Below are 19,420 nucleotides of genomic sequence, written 5' to 3' on the forward strand. Positions count from 1 at the left end.
AAACTTCCTGGCAGATTAAAACTGTGCGCCGCGCCGAGACTCGAACTCGGGACCTATGCCTTTCGCGGGCATGTGCTCTACCCCTGAGCTACCCAAGCACGACACACGCCCCCTCCTCACAGCTTTAATTCCGCCAGTACCTCGTCTCCTACCTTCCAAAGGTGAGTCGTCCCGAGTTCGAGTCTCGGCCCGGCACACAGTTTTAATCCACCAGGAAGTTCCACATTTTTCAAATCTTGCCACAACAAGTAAATAAAACGTACATCTCTTACATCTCAACCCATCTCCTTTTGCATTCTCAAATTAGACACACTTTAAATACTGTACAGTAATCACAGTTACTGCAGCCTTTTAAGCAATAATTTTATCCCCTCTATCATCTGCAGTTCATAATTAACACCCCCTCAAGATATACACCAAAACACTTAAATAATAACAAGCTCCTCATCCAGACCATGAAGGCCCAAGAGATATCATTGTGTCACGCTCTACCTTTTGGCGTAATATCGATGCGATACGGATGGGCATGTCTTCAGCACACTACTCTGCCGGCCATTTTGCAGGCTTCAAATTGTTCCAATGGCTCTGAGCACTATGGGACTTCTGAGGTCATCAGTCGCCTAGAACTTAGAGCTATTTAAACCTAACTAACCTAAGGACGTCACACACATCCATGCCCGAGGCAGGATTTGAACCTGAGACCGTAGCGGTCGCGCGGTTCCAGACTGTAGCGCCTAGAACCGCTTGGTCACTCTGGCCGGCTTTCCAGACTGTGGAACCGCTTCTCAGTTAGCATCATCAGTCTGAGTGCGTCTCATACGAGTTCTTCCATAAGGAATAATTCTGGGCAGTGCAGCAAACAGAACCTAGGTCCTACACGCACCTGTCATCTACCCTGACCCCTCAGATAGGGAGGCAGTCTATAAATACACTTATCTCATTGAAAACTCTGAAATCTAACAGTAATAAATAGTACCCCATCACCCAAAAAAAATACCAATATATCCCACAGCAAAATGTTCCCCAAAATATTAACCTCGGTATTACAAGAATACAATAAATCGACCCCCAAAATATTATCCCAACACGTCTCTCCATGACAATATAACCACCAAAATTTTAACCTAAACATAAGAGAATTACACATTTTATATACTCCATCTCAATTCACCATTGCACTGACTACGTACATCTGTTACTTTCATGGTCCTTCGCTGTTGCTGCTTCGTCAAAATCTTATCTTTAAAAACATTTACAAAATAATGTCCCAAAAAAATGCTATATTAAAACTCTTACTCCACTATGTACCCTGGGGTACATATCTGATTATTTTTGGCTTAATATTTCTTTCTGTCATTTTTTTTATTCTACTATATACCCTGCTGTACACATTTGCGTACTCTTTTCCCAATGTTTCTTACTCTGTGATTCCTTCACTTACCACTTGCACATATAAGGTGGACACAAAGTCTCTCATAGTCAAAGCACTGTTAAATTTAACTCTCTTCCTGCCACCAACAGTATTTATTACAAGTATCTTGTTTTTAAGTCTATGTTTGTCCCATGTTTATACAAGAGTGATAAGCGCAGAACTAGATTTATGCTCGAACCTCAAATAAGGAATGATTAAACAATTCTACATCAATATATATCTGTACAGCTATGAACAAAATCATACAAGTAACACCACTTTTATGCATGCAAATAAGCAGGTTAGTTTTATAAACTTTGTATTCGTTCTTACAGGGATGTAAGATCTTTAGCATTCTCGGTGAGACAACTGCTTCTATCTCTCATAGGGTGCCCTCCACCACTGGCTGTTACAAACGTATCTATGGAAGATTTCGAACAAAAAGTTCTGGAAACAGCTTCCCACATACTTTTTTATGTAAATCTCATATCTGGAATGTGGCCATGTGGGTGAGAAAGGCTCCAGCAACCAACTCACCATGAGGGTCGAAGAGAATGGCAAATTTTCCTGTTTGGATTTCTTAGTTAGGCACAAAGCAGTCAACATTTTGGGAGATACAGTTTGTACAGGGAAGTGATCTATATTGATTTGTGTTCCACGCCTCCAGCTGCCATCATCATTCAGTCTGTGCTTCGTATACTGGTCTACAGGGCCTGTGCATTACAGCACGAAGGGAGCCCACAAGGGGGGTCACCTTAAGGACTTATTCAAGAAGAGCAGATAAGACGAGAGAAATCTGATGTGTTCTCAGACAGAAGATACAGGCCCAGCAAATAGAACCCGATGAGGCTTATCTGCCATACACTGGCAAAGGCAGATCAAAATTTTGCAGGATGCTGGCTCAAAGTAGCACTAAATGTGTTTTCTGTCCACTACCAAAGCATGTACTTCGTTATGTATGGTGAATAATGACTTGGGTTTCCACAAACAGTGTCCACCGTAATCCAGGCAAATGCGCTGAAGCATATATAGGGCAGACGATGCAGACAGTCGAATACAGGTGCAAGGACCACAGAAGACACACCGAACTTAAACAACCAACTGTTCCAGAACGGTATGTAAGCACAAGGGTGCCACTCAAATATGAAGAAACGGAAGTGCTGAGACAGCCTCGTGTTTTGCGACTGTGTTCTAAAGAACGTGAACAGCCGACTGTCCGATCAACAGAGGCAATGGCTTCACTCTAAGTAAAGCGTCGGATCCAGCGCTTATCTAATTCGTGTCGCAACGTCGACCGAGAGAGCAACTTCCGTGTCCGACAGGGAGTGGCAGAAGTTTTGAGAGACCGCAGTTTCCCCCAAAAATCGGCGATCTTCTACTCCAACCACTTAATCCCACGTGGCGTGCAACCGGGTAGTGAGGGAAGGGGTTGGGAGCGATGAGACTACAAAGGAAAAGTGATGAAGGGAAGAAACTCATCTTCGATAAGCGGCATGTCCCGACTGCAGTGCAGTTTCGATACGGGACAGCCCTGTACCTTGGAGTTCCACCGCTACATACCTGGATACGCTCGATCGGAGATTGACATGGCGTCAGCATGTAGAAGAAACAGGAGGAAAGAACAGGGGGACACCGATTACTACAATCGGTTCTCAACCCGATATCAACTCTGCCAGACCATGGCTGGCGGACAAACTCTATATAAGTCTTTGATTCGCTCTGTTCTCGAACATGCAGCCTTCGTCTGGGGCATAGTGCCGACACAAATTTACAGCGCTCACAAAAAAAATCGGAACTAGGCGCTAAAAAGTGTGTTAAATCTACCCTGGGAGAACACGCAGAATTCAGTAATTCGTCATCTCGGCACAAGACCGCAATGGCATGTGCCACTGGGTTGGCCAGCAGTCTGCGCCAGTAAGCCGCAGCAAGAGTAATACACGACATTGCACCATCAGGCAAGAATGAGACAACCAAACGAGTTTCTCTAACACACATAAAAAAAATTTATTAAGGAAGAATAATTATCAAATTATTAAAACTTCAACTCACAGAGAACTATCAATAAAAGATTTCAACAACTGCTTCGTCGAAAACGAAGATCAGGCACTGGCACTTCGGCGAAATGTCGCGTTACGTGAACGTGAATGGTCACCGGTGAGCAACAGGTAGTGTCGATTCGACTTTAAATCTTAAGACCACCCAACAAACTTATAGTGCGATGACATTCTATACTAATGAGACCAGATGATATCCCAGAGTTGCAATACCTGACGAGACAGGGTAACGATTCGTTTCTCACATAACGGCAGTGTCACACATGTAAGTTACTTACAACGTATGAAATAAGTCGGCGCTTATATGGTGACTGCGCGTCATGTAACATCAGGCTGTGGAGAAACTAGCGTCTAGCCAGCGGACATCAACTGGTGTCTGCTGCCGGTACGGTCTCCATTCAGTGTATTTAGTTCGGCTAACATTGAAATTGTGACTACAATCTATTTTACGATACGTTGATTTAAATTTATTATACAGTAAGATTAAGTTGGTGGTAGAGTTCTGGACCACATAAGGTAGATGACTGAGCGCAGTAACAGTGAGCTGTATTTGAGGTTTTCTGTTGTAACGTCGGCGATCGCGTACCCCCACAGCTTCACTCCACGTGACGTTCAACCGTGTACTGGGAGCAGGGATGAGGAACGATGAGAGTACAAAGCAGGCACGATGAAGTGAAGCAACTCATAATCAACAAACGGCATATGCCGCTAATTGCATGCCATTGCGAGTGTAGATGCAGATTAAAACAGAAACAACTACTGCATGTATACAATACGTAAAAATTTAAGGTGCAGAAATGCACCATATCACGTTCCGTGCAATGAAACTAATAAATGTAAAATAAGACAGTTCATTGCTGCCACAGTCCATTCATCTATCCCTGCTATGTTGATGGTGACACTATTGGTGTTCTTGTTCCTTGCTTTTTGCGTTTAGTTCCCCCGAGAATCATGTGCACTGCTCCGGTGCTTGCCTATCATGGCGAAAAGTGTAGTTTTTGACACAGCTGCGCAAGACGTTGCAGTGAGATTAACTGTGTGTTATCTCTTTACTGAGGAAGGGCAAGGAACAAACAAAGTATAATCATTACATCCCAGGCGTTACCTTGAACGATAAAAATTTTTAAAATTTTCTTGCTTCATTAATGTTGCAGATTTTACTTACAGTATATGTCCGTTTTCAGAGCAACATATGCAACATTTCTAACATCACAATCTCTAAATAATACTTGAATATCGTGATATTCGCATGTAAATGCTACGTTTTCTGTACTTTTCCCTTGCAGTAGCTGCTATGTTTCAAGAGCTCTGGTTTCATTATTTCAGGTCAGTCATCCTGGACTTATCACACCTGACCTTTTTCATAAGAGTATAGATGCTAAATAAAACTTTCCAATTTGAGTCAGCAGAGCACTTCTCTTTATATTGAAAATATACGTCTGGACACAAAAATTGGACAGGTTTGTAAAAACGGATAGCGGACACTCCGTAATGATGGATATGTCTACCTTTGATAGTTTAGAAGTTTAGATGGTGACTGAAATATTTTATGCAATAAATGGAGCTCTGTGTGCTGGAGGAACATTAGCAATCGGGAAAAGCTCCTTCTGTTACTAGCAAAATGTGATACTTTCTCTCCGAATGATCGAATGATGTCTGTCAGTCATTGCAGATATGAAACGGTAGTTCTTTTGCTTCAGATTATTGATCATCAAATATTTCCATCACTTCCGTCTAATATCAGGATGTACCTAAAGCCCTATACATTTTTTCTGGCGCTATCATTCTTTGAAAGAGAAATATGGAACCTCCACATAAAAACAACTACCGGTGAAGATGCGTAAATGATTATCTAAGGCCCTCCTGTAAATTTACGAAAGTACGAGTCACAGGTTTTTCGTCTCCCATTTTAGTATGCCTTTCTTAATGTCCTTGATGTTGGCAGCTGTTGTAGACAGTGCTCATTAATATTCAGCAATACGCTATCGTTCTCGATATTTTTTGTCCTATTTTTAAGTTATATGTCCCAAGAACATTATGTTCATCTTCTGCCTGCTTGTCGATCACCTTTTACTTTTTGTTATAAGGCACAGAGTTTCGAATTCATTTTCATACGCTACAATTGTACTTTTGAGGTAGCTCTGAACACTCATGACGACGTCCCATTGTAATATTATTTAATTATTCACGTAGCGTCAAACAACATAGTTTTTATAATGTCGTGTTACGTAAGCGTGACTGGTCACCGGTGAGCAACAGATACTGTCGATTCGACTTTACAGCTTAAGACAGCACAATGCACAACATAATGCGTATAGTCAAAATGGTAAGTGGACTAGCTTTTTACTTCTGTTTGTGAGAAGCTGTATTTTTCTTTTTATTTTAAGCATCAGCCTAGATGAGAGGCGGTGGAGGGGAGCAAGCAACCAGTCTTCGAACCGACCAGAAAAGATTGTGGGCTTCAGAGCCGAAGCTGCCTCCACCATCGCTGTTTCACCACGCTCGGCGCCGAGCACGTTAACGCATCTGGAGGTAGCGTGTCGGGCGGTTAGCAAGTGCTCGTGCAAAGAAGTTATGGCTATGTGAGAAAAGCGGTTTTTGGAATCTTCCGCGGGAACTGAAAGACACGGCATCAACGGATGCTGTGATATTTTTGTTAAAAAGGCAGTCAGCCTCTGTCTTTGTCTCCATCTAAAAAGATTAAGCAAAACGTCTTCCTCTTGCAGACACTCTGTTTCAATCTTGAAATATTATCGGGGTAGTGGTCACAGTCTCGGCAAAATTTGGCTAGAGATTGGACGGTGCTCGAAATCCTTCACTCCGTTTGCCGATAACAGGGACTTCAGTTTTTGACTCTCGATGGTAAGCAATACAGCAACCAGAAGGACCCCACCTCACACCTTGTCAATGATCAAGCACTCTTCTCCAACACAAAAGTTGCACAGTTTAAGCACTGTGGATCGCGCTGATGCTAATGAGTTATCAGGCAGGGGTGAAGACTCGTGATGATACCTCATGACAATGTTCAGAAAACCTTGCACTCTGCAATTACAGCACTTCTTAAATGCTACTGTCGCTTTGATGCTAATGAAATCTGAGGTCTGGGAACGCCTCACCAATGCAACCATCTCGCGGCCTTAACGGAGATGCTGATGAGGCGAAAGTGCACAAGTGTGATGATAGCCTGCGCTGGTGTTCGCAGGCAAACACAAGTGCCGCGAAGAGTGGCCCACGGAGGCGCTGGAGCACGCCTACAACCTGTTCCTGGACGCGATGCTGCTGCTGGTGCCGCTGCTGATCATGAGTCTCGCCTACTCGCTCATCGTCTCCAAGCTGTGGAAGGGCCTGCGCCGCGAGATCCAGCACAACAGCAGCTGTCGCCGCCAGCGTAAGTATCAGCACTCACTATACACTGAGATTACAAGTCATGGGACGGCGATATGCACTTATACAGATGGCCTTAGTGTCGCATACACGTGGTATAGAAGGGCAAGGCATTGGTGGAGCTGTCATTTGTACTCAGGTGGTTATTAAAGTGAAAGTGTTTCCGACGTGTTTATGACTGAACAACGAGAAATATGTTTTTGAATGCGGAATGGTAATTGGAGCTAGATGCGTGGAACGTTCCATTTCGGAAACAGTTCAGAAATTCAGTATACTGAGATCCGCAGTGTAAAGAGTGATCCGAGAACACCAAAATTCTGGCATTACCTCTCACCATGGAGAATACTATGGTCGTCAACAATCATTTAAAGGCCTAGAGCGACAGCATTTAAGTCGACTTGTTAGTGTTAACAGACAATCAACACTGCGTGAAATAACCGCAGAAATCAATGTGAGAAGTAACGGTTTGGAGAGTGCAACGAAATTTGGCGTTAATGGGCTATGGCAGCACACGACCGACGCGAGTGCCTTTGATATCAGCACTTCATCACCTGTATCTGCCCTTCTGGGTCGTGACCATATCGTTTGGACCCTTGACGATCGGAAAAACGTGCCTGGTCAGATGAGGCCCGATTTAAGTGTGCGTCGCAGACCTAATGAAGCCATCGACCCAAATTGCCAACAAGACACTGTGCGAGCTGGTGGTTCGAAAAATGGTTCAAATGGCTCTGAGCACTATGGGACTTAACATCTATGGTCATCAGTCCCCTAGAACTTAGAACTACTTAAACCTAACTAACCTAAGGACATCACGCAACACCCAGGCATAACGAGGCAGAGAAAATCCCTGACCCCGCCGGGAATCGAACTCGGTAACCCGGGCGTGGGAAACGAGAACGCTACCGCACGACCACGAGATGCGGGCGAGCTGGTGGTGACTATGTACTACTCGGGCTATGGTTGTGTGGAATAGATTGAGTCCTCTGGTCCTACTGAACCGATCATTGGCTGAAAATGATTATGTTCCACTGCCTGGTGACCATTTGTAGCCTTTCATGGACTTCATATACTGAAATAATGATCGAACTTTTATGGACGGCCATGTTACTCGGACACAAAAGTTCGTAATTGGTTTCAAGAACATTTTCGACAATTCCAGCTATTGATTTGCCTACCCAGATCCCCCGCACTGAAGCCCATCGAATATTTATGAGGCGTAACCAAGTGATTTGCTCGTTTAGAAAACTGTGCAACACCTCAACAGTTATGGACGGCTATAGAGGCAGCATTGCTCAGTGTTTCTCGAGGGGACTTGCAACGTCTTATTGCGCCAATGCCACGTCTATTTGTTGAACTACACAATAAAAAAGGAGCTCCGATACGACATTAGTAGGTATCCCGTGACTTTTGTCACCTCGGTTTATAAGTGGGTGTATGTATGTATGCACCACATTTCCTCAGAAACCATTGGATCGACTTCAGCCAAACTTGGTGCACATGTCACCTATTGTCTGGAAAGAGCCAATGTGGGGATAAGAACCACCTACTTTACAAAGGAGTGAGGATGGGAAGGGGAAGGGGATGGGGATGAGGGTGGAAAAGGTGCATAGCTCACTATGCGAAACTGGCCAGACCACATTCATCCAAAATTTTAGAATGAGAGTACTTAGTGACTTGAAACCAACTTTACATGTAATTTCAAAGCTTTATGAAACTTTTTCTCGGTGACACCACACAGAAAATGTTGAAACGAAGAACGTTTATTGCTTGTTACTTTTCCGCCATTCATGTAGTAAAACTGCATGCATGGTATCTTAGTTTATTAGTAATTTACTGCTAGGTCTATTTGCAACATCTTTTCAGACACTATTCACGTATATCACTGGATGTACGTGCAAAATTATATAATTCAAAGACGCATAGTTCGCGTGACATGACATCATAACCATTTAGCTGTGTGAAAACGAAAGCGCTTGGTGAAATTCACTAGAGATAAAGGTGAAATATTTGTACAAACATCTGTGAAATACGACAAATATACGTAAAATATATGTGACATGGACATATGAAGGGAAAGCCAAGGGTAAAAAGCTCCTGATACATCTCTGTCTTGATTTCAAGTAAATTTTGTACACAAATTACTTACTGTCTGAAAAGAAATAATACTGTGGTGGTAAGAACCAGCAAGCTCCTATTGGATGAAGCTGATAACGTTGGGAGAGAAGTGGGAGGAAGAGAAGGAAAGGATGAAAGGGGGAGATGAGCACAAGTAGGGAGAGGAAGAGAAGGACGTAAGATGAGGGGGGGGGGGGGGGAGAAAGGGAAAAGAAGGAGATTTACATGGAGAGAGATGAGAAGATAAACAGGCTAATGAAACAGGAGAAAGTGAAAAGACAGAGAAAAGAGGAGGGGACGGACAGCGAGAGGAATAAGACAGAGACGGACGAAGATAGGGGGGAATAAATAATTTACTTTGATGGGGTGAGGAGGAGATTTGGGCGATAGGAGGACATGGACTTAAGTGGCGGAAGGAGATAGACAAACGCGGAAGGAAATGATCAACAGGGGGGGGGGGGGGGGGAGTAGATTGACAGAGAGAGGGGGAAGAGGATATAGAGAGTGTGCGTGGAGGAGGTTGACGATGAGATGGGGAAAAGGAGAAGGGAAGAAAGAAGGGGACGAGGCGATGGACAGAGAAAGGGGGGAACGATGAGATGGACTAATAGAAGATTGGAATGAATACATAATTGGGCAACTCGGTGCCCTCAGCTAGTTGCCCGATAAAATAGCCCAAACTCACAGCCGCCGAACAGTTCATAACTTTTTTTATTTTTTTATTTTTTATTTATTGATTTATTCAACCTGGCAAGTATTGTGAATGAAGCACCTTTCGAACAAACATCGAGGGCTGACAAGCGAAGGAGAGAACACACAGTAACACTCTTTCCACTCATGCGGCTTCTCGGATGGGAGACATTTTCACGAATACACGGACACTGGAAAGTGTATCGTCACACTTGAAGGTACTGCTGCTGACAGGAAAAGAGATATTCGCTCAAATTGTACCAGAAGGTGGGTATTTTCCAGTAAGGTACAAAGTAGCATTATGTCTGACGCTGTGCAATATACCGGATATTTTAATGACTGTTCCAACTCGTTTAGTGCGTCTGGTGACCTATGAAATATATTTAGGCATCTACATCGATATCGGAACTGGTTATCACTGACATTCTGAACAAGGATGGAAATTCCTTAGGTTTGCGAGAGTACCAGATATAATCAGAGGAAGATTCAATTGAAACGGTATTATTCTGTTGAAAAATAGATGCAAAGTTAGTAGCTGCATTAATTTTCTTCTTCCGTTTCAGTGTAAAATTAATTTATGCCATTTACTGACAGCCAAAACATTACCTGGGTTTATTCAATGGCGAATATAGACTTTTCCTTCCTCATGAAATATTTTTGGCTACTCTGTCTCGCATGTAGCACTCATGTTGAGTCGTGTGTATTATTTTAATAAGTATTACGCCATGTTTCAGCGAAAGGAACTTCCTATGCAAACGGATGCCGGCAGGTGTGGCCGTGCGCTTCTAGGCGCTTCAGTCTGGAACTGCGTGACCGCTACGGTCGCAGGTTCGAATCCTGCCTCTGGCATGGATGTGTGTGATGTCCTTAGGTTAGTTAGGTTTAAGTAGTTCTAAGTTCTAGGGGACTGATGACGTCAGCAGTTAAGTCCCATAGTGCTCAGAGCTATATGAACTATATTTGGAACAACGTGTTTATTATAAACATCTATGAAAGATATTGGGGAGAATGTGTGTGTGTGTGTGTGTGTGTGTGTGTGTGTGTGTGTGTGTGTGTGTGTGTGTGTGTGTGTGTGTGAGAGAGAGAGAGAGAGAGAGAGAGAGAGAGAGAGAGAGAGAGAGAGAGAAAGAAAGGAAGAAGTATAACTATAATTCCGATATACTGCTGGATAGAAGAGTTGTAGTACAAATATTCACACTGCCAATTTCAGAGAGAAACAGCCGTCACTGCCAAAGATAATTATTTTTTACATTATAACCGCACCCATGTTCACACAACTTTTAGTTTTCGGTTCCACCAGCTTCTGTAAAATGCAGGTTTTTATTACAATAAAATTCATGGCAAAATTTGTTTAAGGGAATTTTCCGTGTGCTAGTGGGGTCTTATTTTATCGAAATCTAAAAATAGAAGACGTTTACTGTAACATTCGTAAGTAAGTCATAGTTCGTTATCCCATATGGGACCGTCATTAACTACACGGATAACTTGTCATCTCTAGGCGATTATACATTCAAAGTGCCAAAGAAACTAATAATCGTGTGCGAACCATTCAACGAAACATCATCGATACAGGCTTTCGGAGCCGGAGGCCCACTCGTGTAGCCTTGATGATTGTACGACACAAATCCGTATGCCTCGCTTGGGCATGTCAACACCGAGATTGGACTGTTGGTGAGTGGAAACACGTTGTCTGGTCGGATGAGTCTCGTTTAAAATTATATCGAGCGGATGGACGTATCCGGGTATGGTGATATGGTACTGCTGATAAATCTAGATACTACTCAGACAGGTGGCGTGTACGTAATCATCGTGTCTGATCACCTGCATCCATTCATGTCTTTTGCGCATTCCGACGGACGGACACTTCCAGCATGACAATACGACATCCCACGTGTCCAGAAATGCTTCCGCCGGCCACCGGACTCCCGACATATGAACATCATTGAGCATATCTTGGATGCTTTGCAGCGTGCTGTTCAGAAGACATCGCTACCCGCTCGTACTCTTACGGATTTATGGACAGCCCTGCAGGATTCATGGTGTCAATATCTTCGAGCACTTCTTCAGACATTACTGTAGTCCATGCCACTTCTGCATGCTCGTGGGCGCCCTACATAATTTAGGCGCCTGTACCAGAGTCTTTGGCTCTTCGGCGTACGCACTGTCTACCTTTTTAAATATTGTGTAGCAGATGAGACACTTTTCACGGCTATTCTTATGATTTGTAATTATTTTTAGCTATATAATTCTTAACAATTTATATTGTGAACTGTTTAGTGAAGATTCCATGTAATGTATTTTATCTTCCAGGGACATACGTAGATATAGCTTGACATAATCGTCATTTGGTTTCTTTAAAGCTCTTCAGCAGCCCTATTAGCAGAAAAAATGTAATATTGGTTTGTAACAGATGAGAAGCACTCATATCGGTTGTTGAAAAGTCCTAAAAGTCTATTAAATAATGCAAAACACCACAATAGATAAAAATATGTATAGGCCTAATTCATGTTTTCATATAACCTCTTGTATTTTTAGTTGTCACTAGTAAAAAGGCACTATTGATAGCATAAATAGGCTGAGACATCTCTGGGAGAGAAAAGTAAAGCAAGAAGAATTTGTATTTCACCAAAACTATTAACTGAATGTGTGAGATACTAAATGAGGAGAGTCTCCGGAGAATGGACGAAGAAAAGAACAAAACTACAAGAATGGACATAATGGTATGATATGTGTTAAAACAACCAGGTATAAACTCCTTGTCGGTCGGAGTAGCCGTGCGGTTCTGGGCGCTGCAGTCTGGAGCCGAGCGACCGCTACGGTCGCGGGTTCGAATCCTGACTCGGGCATTGATGGGTGTGATGTCCTTAGGTTAGTTAGGTTTAATTAGTTCTAAGTTCTAGGCGACTGATGACCTCAGAAGTTAAGTCACATAGTGCTCAGAGTCATTTGAACCATTTTTTTATAAACTCCTTGGCGTTGGAAAGACGTGTAGAGGGGGAAAATGGTGGGGTTAAACTGGAATATACAAACAGGTAACTGATAGCGTCGGATGTAAGTGCTAGTTTAAAGAGGAAGGATTGCCACAGGAGGAGAAATTCTGGCGATCAACCAGACAGACAGAGAACTGATGCTCCACTGCCGGCCGCTGTGGCCGAGTGGTTCTAGGCGATTCAGTTCGGAAGCGCGCTGCTGCTACGGTCGCAGGTTCGAATCCTGCCCCAGGCATGAATGTGTGTGATGTCCTTAGGTTGTTAGGTTTAAGTAGTTATATGTCTAGGGGACTGATGGTCTCGGATGTTAAGTTCCATAGTGCTCAGAGCCATTTGAACCATTTTGATGCTCCACTGCCCACTACCACGTAATACGAAAACGTCTTACGACTCATCGCCAGAACCATTGATTAAACATTACTTACACGGTCACCGAACAAGCCTATGTCGAGCAAACTGTCGATTTAAGAACGCACAGACTGAGCAGTGAGATCATAACCTAGTTATAAGCCCAAGTGCCACAAACCAGGAATCCTGCCCACATTGTCATTATCTTTCAGCGCTAGTTTATTGGCAATTACCTTACAGAATTTGCTTTGATATGTAACGAAATATTGAGAATTCTCTTCTGAATATTATTTCCTTCCCAGACTTTTGTAATTAAGAAAATATCATACCAGCAAGTCTATGAAAATCGGTGTTGTTTGTTATGCAATGGGTAGTCTCTCGAGACAATGACAGGCTCGCTGGGAACTTCGAAGCCTCACATTTTCTTGGCTAACACAAGAACAAATTCTCCCTACTTACAATTTGTTTTGTGTGGCTTTGTTTCTCCACCCATTAGCCACTTGCATTGCCATGGTGGGATGGCCTGTATGCCTTAACGGTAGAGAAAGTCCCGTAGGTGCAACTACAATAGGCGCGAGCCTCATTCATGGATCCTGAAGAGGGCAGCCGCCTTTTCAGTGGTAGTAAACTCAACAGTCTGGATTCCTTGTAACATTAGTGAGTATGGCCTTGTTATGTTGGTACTGCGGACTGCTGAAAGCGAGGGGCCATACAGGCCGCTACGTTTCCTGGTGGAATGGCTTAAGGTGATGATGAAACTTTGTTGGGTAGAGTATTCCACACCTTCCGGCTGGGTCTACTCAGGATACGATACCATACTGCAGTGCCTGTATTATTCCGAATTACGATGCAATTTCCTTCGGACATGCGTGCATGCACGAAGGAACTTTGCATCGTAATTCGGGATAACACAAGAACTGCAATATCGTATGTGTCCGCCGTCACCGGGCCAGCGACTTTCAAGCAGAATCCCTCCCCTCTACGGGAATATACATAGTGTATGTACAAGTATAGGTTGTGTACACGTGGTTGACGACATATGGAGGTATTGGTCTGGCCGTGAGTTTTGCTCGGATAGCTAAATGGCAAGGCTCACGATTAGCGGAAATCCGGGTTCGAGTCCCGGTCCGGCACAAAATTACATCGTTGTTATTCCGTTATACACCTGATGGTAGTCCGTCTGCGCAACTGCGAATTCATTTCATGTACATAATTTACTGATTATAAACCGGAGATTAAAACTGAAGAAATTAAGGAAGTAGGAACTTGTTAAATAGAAAGACTCAGAAGATACTGACGATATCAAGGGGATCATTAAGCAATGATTGGCTGAAACAGTGGAAAGGAATGTAGTAGAAGACGATCGTGTAGGTTTGAAAGATTAGAGTACTAGGTATGTGCAAGGTACACTATAAATACTTGGATAACGCTGGGGATACTGAATTTAACTGCTGAATGGGGAAGACACAAAAATTCTGCAAATTAAGCAACCAGAGGCGGATAGAAAATATAGGATTTCCTCATACAATGCAAAATCCCTTACGAGAAATGAATAGAGGGCAAATACGAGATGGTAGAACTTTGCATGAACAAAGAAACGGTCAATCCGTCAAAACAAAAATTAACAAATTAAAAAAATTCCCTCAGAGGAAAGAGAGGCACCTGTACGGATATTACGAGCTCAAAAGTCAGGCCAGTACTAAGCAAAAAAGGGAAAGTTGAAAGGAGAATGGAATTTGAAGATGGGACATAGAAGGGAAACGAACTTGAAGTCAATATTTTAGGAAGTCAAGAGGAATATTTTAGGAAGTCAAGAGGAAGTTGATGAAGATGTGACCAGAAGTATGATAGAACAAGAAGAATTTGACAGCACTCTGAAAGACACCTGGGGTAGACGGCATTCTCGCAGAATTTTTGAGACTGTTGGGAGAGTCAGCCATGACAAAACTACACTCCTGGAAATAGAAAAAAGAACACATTGACACCGGTGTGTCAGACCCACCATACTTGCTCCGGACACTGCGAGAGGGCTGTACAAGCAATGATCACACGCACGGCACAGCGGACACACCAGGAACCGCGGTGTTGGCCGTCGAATGGCACTAGCTGCGCAGCATTTGTGCACCGCCGCCGTCAGTGTCAGCCAGTTTGCCGTGACATACGGAGCTTCATCGCAGTCTTTAACACTGGTAGCATGCCGCGACAGCGTGGACGTGAACCGTATGTGCAATTGACGGACTTTGAGCGAGGGCGTATATTGGGCATGCGGGAGGCCGGGTGGACGTACCGCCGAATTGCTCAACACGTGGGGCGTGAGGTCTCCACAGTACATCGATGTTGTCGCCAGTGGTCGGCGGAAAGTGCACGTGCCCGTCGACCTGGGACCGGACCGCAGCGACGCACGGATGCACGCCAAGACCGTAGGATCCTACGCAGTGCCGTAGGGGACCGCACCGCCACTTCCCAGCAAATTAGGGACACTGTTGCTCCTGCGGTATCGGCGAGGACCATTCGCAACCGTCTCCATGAAGCTGGGCTACGGTCCCGCACACCGTTAGGCCGTCTTCCGCTCACGCCCCAACATCGTGCAGCCCGCCTCCAGTGGTGTCGCGACAGGCGTGAATGGAGGGACGAATGGAGACGTGTCGTCTTCAGCGATGAGAGTCGCTTCTGCCTTGGTGCCAATGATGGTCGTATGCGTGTTTGGCGCCGTGCAGGTGAGCGCCACAATCAGGACTGCATACGACCGAGGCACATAGGGCCAACACCCGGCATCGTGGTGTGGGGAGCGATCTCCTACACTGGACGTACACCTCTGGTGATCGTCGAGGGGACACTGAATAGTGCACGGTACATCCAAACCGTCATCGAACTCGTCGTTCTACCATTCCTAGACCGGCAAGGGAACTTGCTGTTCCAACAGGACAATGCACGTCCGCATGTATCCCGTGCCACCCAACGTGCTCTAGAAGGTGTAAGTCAACTACCCTGGCCAGCAAGATCTGCGGATCTGTCCCCCCCATTGAGCATGTTTGGGACTGGATGAAGCGTCGTCTCACGCGGTCTGCACGTCCAGCACGAACGCTGGTCCAACTGAGGCGCCAGGTGGAAATGGCATGGCAAGCCGTTCCACAGGACTACATCCAGCATCTCTACGATCGTCTCCATGGGAGAATAGCGGCCTGCATTGCTGCGAAAGGTGAATATACACTGTACTAGTGCCGACATTGTGCATGCTCTGTTGCCTGTGTCTATGTGCCTGTGGTTCTGTCAGTGTGATCATGTGATGTATCTGACCCCAGGAATGTGTCAATAAAGTTTCCCCTTCCTGGGACAATGAATTCACGGTGTTCTTATTTCAATTTCCAGCAGTGTATTTCTCCTGGCGCGCAAGATACATGAGACCGGCGAAATACCCTCAGACTTCAAGAAGACTGTAACAGATCCAATTCCAAAGAAGACAGGCGTCGATAAATGTGAATGTTACCAAACTATCACTCTTAATTCTTCCCTCCCATGAATCAAGGACATATCCGAGTTAGGTGGCTTGCGTGCGTCGCTGAAACAGAGCACCGAACTGTAAGTGAAACAGCAATGGAGGGGTAATCGCGGAATGCCAAACAACCAAATGGTTCCCGAGGACGCACAGCAGTCTTTTCAGTGGTTGCAGGAGCAACATTTTGAATCATTGTCTCATCTGGCCTTGTAATATCAGCCAACGTGGCCTTTCTACTCTGGTACTGTGGGTGACAAACTCAGGGGAAAATACAAACGGTACTTTTCACAAGCATACACGTCATGCTACATACAAAAAGAAAGTAGTAAATAATGCGTCTCACATGATCCGTTGAATGACTACCAAAGAAGTTGTTGCTTTATCGTGAAAACTCATTCAACCTATAAAAGTGACAGATTCCTTACATACCGAGAAATGAGAAATCAGTACATAACTTTTTTCATGTTCGACGAGAACAGCCTAATAAGTGAATGATTCATCAGTCGTGAAATTTTTGGTACAGGCTTGTCTACAGTTACACATTAGTAGAACTATTGTTCTGAGAATGAAAGTAGAGTTCAGACACTTGTTGATTTGTGTACGTGACGCAATGCGGGTGCCCGCATCTCGTGGTCGTGCGGTAGCGTTCTCGCTTCCCACACCCGGGTTCGATTCCCGGCGGGGTCAGGGATTTTCTCTGCCTCGTGATGGCTGGGTGTTGTGTGATGTCCTTAAGTTAGTTAGGTTTAAGTAGTTCTAAGTTCTAGGAGACTGATGACCATAGATGTTAAGTCCCATAGTGCTCTGAGCCATTTCAACCATTTGAATTTTGAGCAATGCGGGTCACAAATCAAGTGGAGGAGTGATGCCAGATGAAAGTTTCATGACGTCGCCTGGGTGGCGACAGGCCTGTCAGCACGATTTCTCTCGATACACTCCGCATTTTACATACACAGTGGTGTCTTGTGGTTTCTCACCCAGTCTCCACTCACATGCGTGCAGCAGCGTAGAAGGTCCGGTATTCGTGGTATACTTGTATCGTACCATTAGTCTTTTGAAAATAATGCACTATTATTGCGCATGTACAGTTGAAACACGCAGATAAATACAGATACAGTAGATAAAGATTGGGTTTTTCCTTAGAATCTGTAATAGCTTGAATTTCGAATGTTCACATTATCTATAATAGAAATTACTAGTTTACATTTGATTTTATTTGATTGGAGAGTTTGGGACAAGCACGTACGTAACTATAGTTTGAATCCAGAATTAGCTGAATTCTTTTTGTTTTTTGATAGTTATAGTACGCTACTTATCTACAAAAGAACAAGGTTGATAATTTCACACGAATATCATCGTGTCCATGTTCTGTTTATTTATACGCGTTTAATTTTGAACATTTGAATGTTCAATACTGTGCTTCTCACAACCGTTCGGCGATCATCACACTTTAGTACACGCGCACCCGCAACTTACTTCAGATGTGACCGTTCTACGCGGCACAATGTGTTTATATGACGTGAAGTTTTCTCAGCGAAGACTGGTGTTGCAGACGCGTTTTGAGAACTTGTGCAGTAGAATCCATCAGCACCCCAACGTTAGCACACCCTTTTGGAGGAAGCAATGCTGAGGCAAGCGCACACCTTCGTAACCAGCAGAAACGCTTATTATATGTTTTAATATTCTCTTAGGACCCAGCCACAGATCAGGATTACGCACTTTGCACTAATTCTCTACCCGAATAGAGGTTGGTTCACTGTTTATCTCTAGCACAAGACTAGTTTGGGTTTACTACAGTAGAATTATAGGTATCTCCCTACGATGTTTCGTATCTGCTGTGGCTTTTTGTAGTTACAGATCTTCTGTGCTGGTCATTTTATCTACTAATTTCTTTGTTAACCAGTCACGTACTTTTACAAATTTTGATAGCCTTTCAAATATGTCACAGAATATCCGTGTATTATTAACATTTTATGAAGTTAATAATGAATTTTCTTATATATACGTTAAAGTTAGGTTAGAGAAAAGTCCCCGCAACGTATCACTATCAAAAGCACGTGGGTACAAAATAGCAAAGTACTTACCATTAGAAACGATTCAAGTGCTCACCCAAAGTGAAGAGAGGAGGAACCTCTAGTTATAATTTTAGCGTCAGCAGTAGACTGTCATTTATAACACTGTGCTCCATCAGAACAAATAGTTCTGGCGGGGAAACACTATTATACGGGGAATTTGGCATGTAGCGTACACGTCGTAAACGTGCCTACTTTTCACAACTGTAGTACAATGTTACCACTTTTACAGGATTTGACCGGCATGTATGACTAATGGTTATGGAAATCAGACTACTAGTTTATAATTTTTATATTTGCTGACATTATTAGTCTTCTAAACATTCCTTCGTTGATCTCATACAGTTACAGATATTTTAGAGAGATTATCATCAAAAACTTTGTCTCATTTTATGCAATATACTTGTATTAAATGAGTGGTACAAAAATATACAGGATTTACCTAACATTTATGGTGAAAATTGTACGCATCTTAGAGGATTCCAAACCACAAATTTCGAAATGTATAAGTAATGTGGGAAATGACTGTTTAGTTTTCATTGGGATAAGCAACTTAGGTATCTTAGTAACTACTGACCTCTATTGTAGCTGAGTTTCACCCAAATATCTCGTTCAGGGCTTTCTATCACATCAAGCATTTACACCCGACCATTGGTTACGTATGCGAAAGTACCTTAAGATCCTCTCGAAAATCGTAACCTAAGAGTTTTTAGATCGTCTGTAAATATAAAATTGTCACGAACTGGCGTCCGATTATGCAAAAGACTTGTTTTACATTAATGTAACGTTAGTATTCAAGTGTGCAGAGACATATTGCTTACAAATGACTTAGCAAAATGAAGTCCTTCTTTGTGTAAAAT

At 43.6% G+C, this 19,420-nt stretch overlaps 1 protein-coding gene across 1 annotated transcript in view; it reads left to right on the plus strand.

Moving 5' to 3' along the window:
• Nucleotides 1-19,420, plus strand: part of LOC126355566 (cholecystokinin receptor-like) — a 520,285-nt gene that overhangs the window by 421,548 nt on the left and 79,317 nt on the right. Inside the window, exon 4 of the mRNA XM_050005928.1 lies at nt 6,668-6,853. Within this exon, the coding sequence (XP_049861885.1) occupies nt 6,668-6,853 (186 nt within the window). The remainder of the gene's footprint in view (nt 1-6,667; nt 6,854-19,420) is intronic.

This window comes from Schistocerca gregaria, chromosome 3 (genome assembly GCF_023897955.1).
Source record: "Schistocerca gregaria isolate iqSchGreg1 chromosome 3, iqSchGreg1.2, whole genome shotgun sequence".
Classification (NCBI taxonomy): Eukaryota; Metazoa; Arthropoda; class Insecta; order Orthoptera; family Acrididae; genus Schistocerca; species Schistocerca gregaria.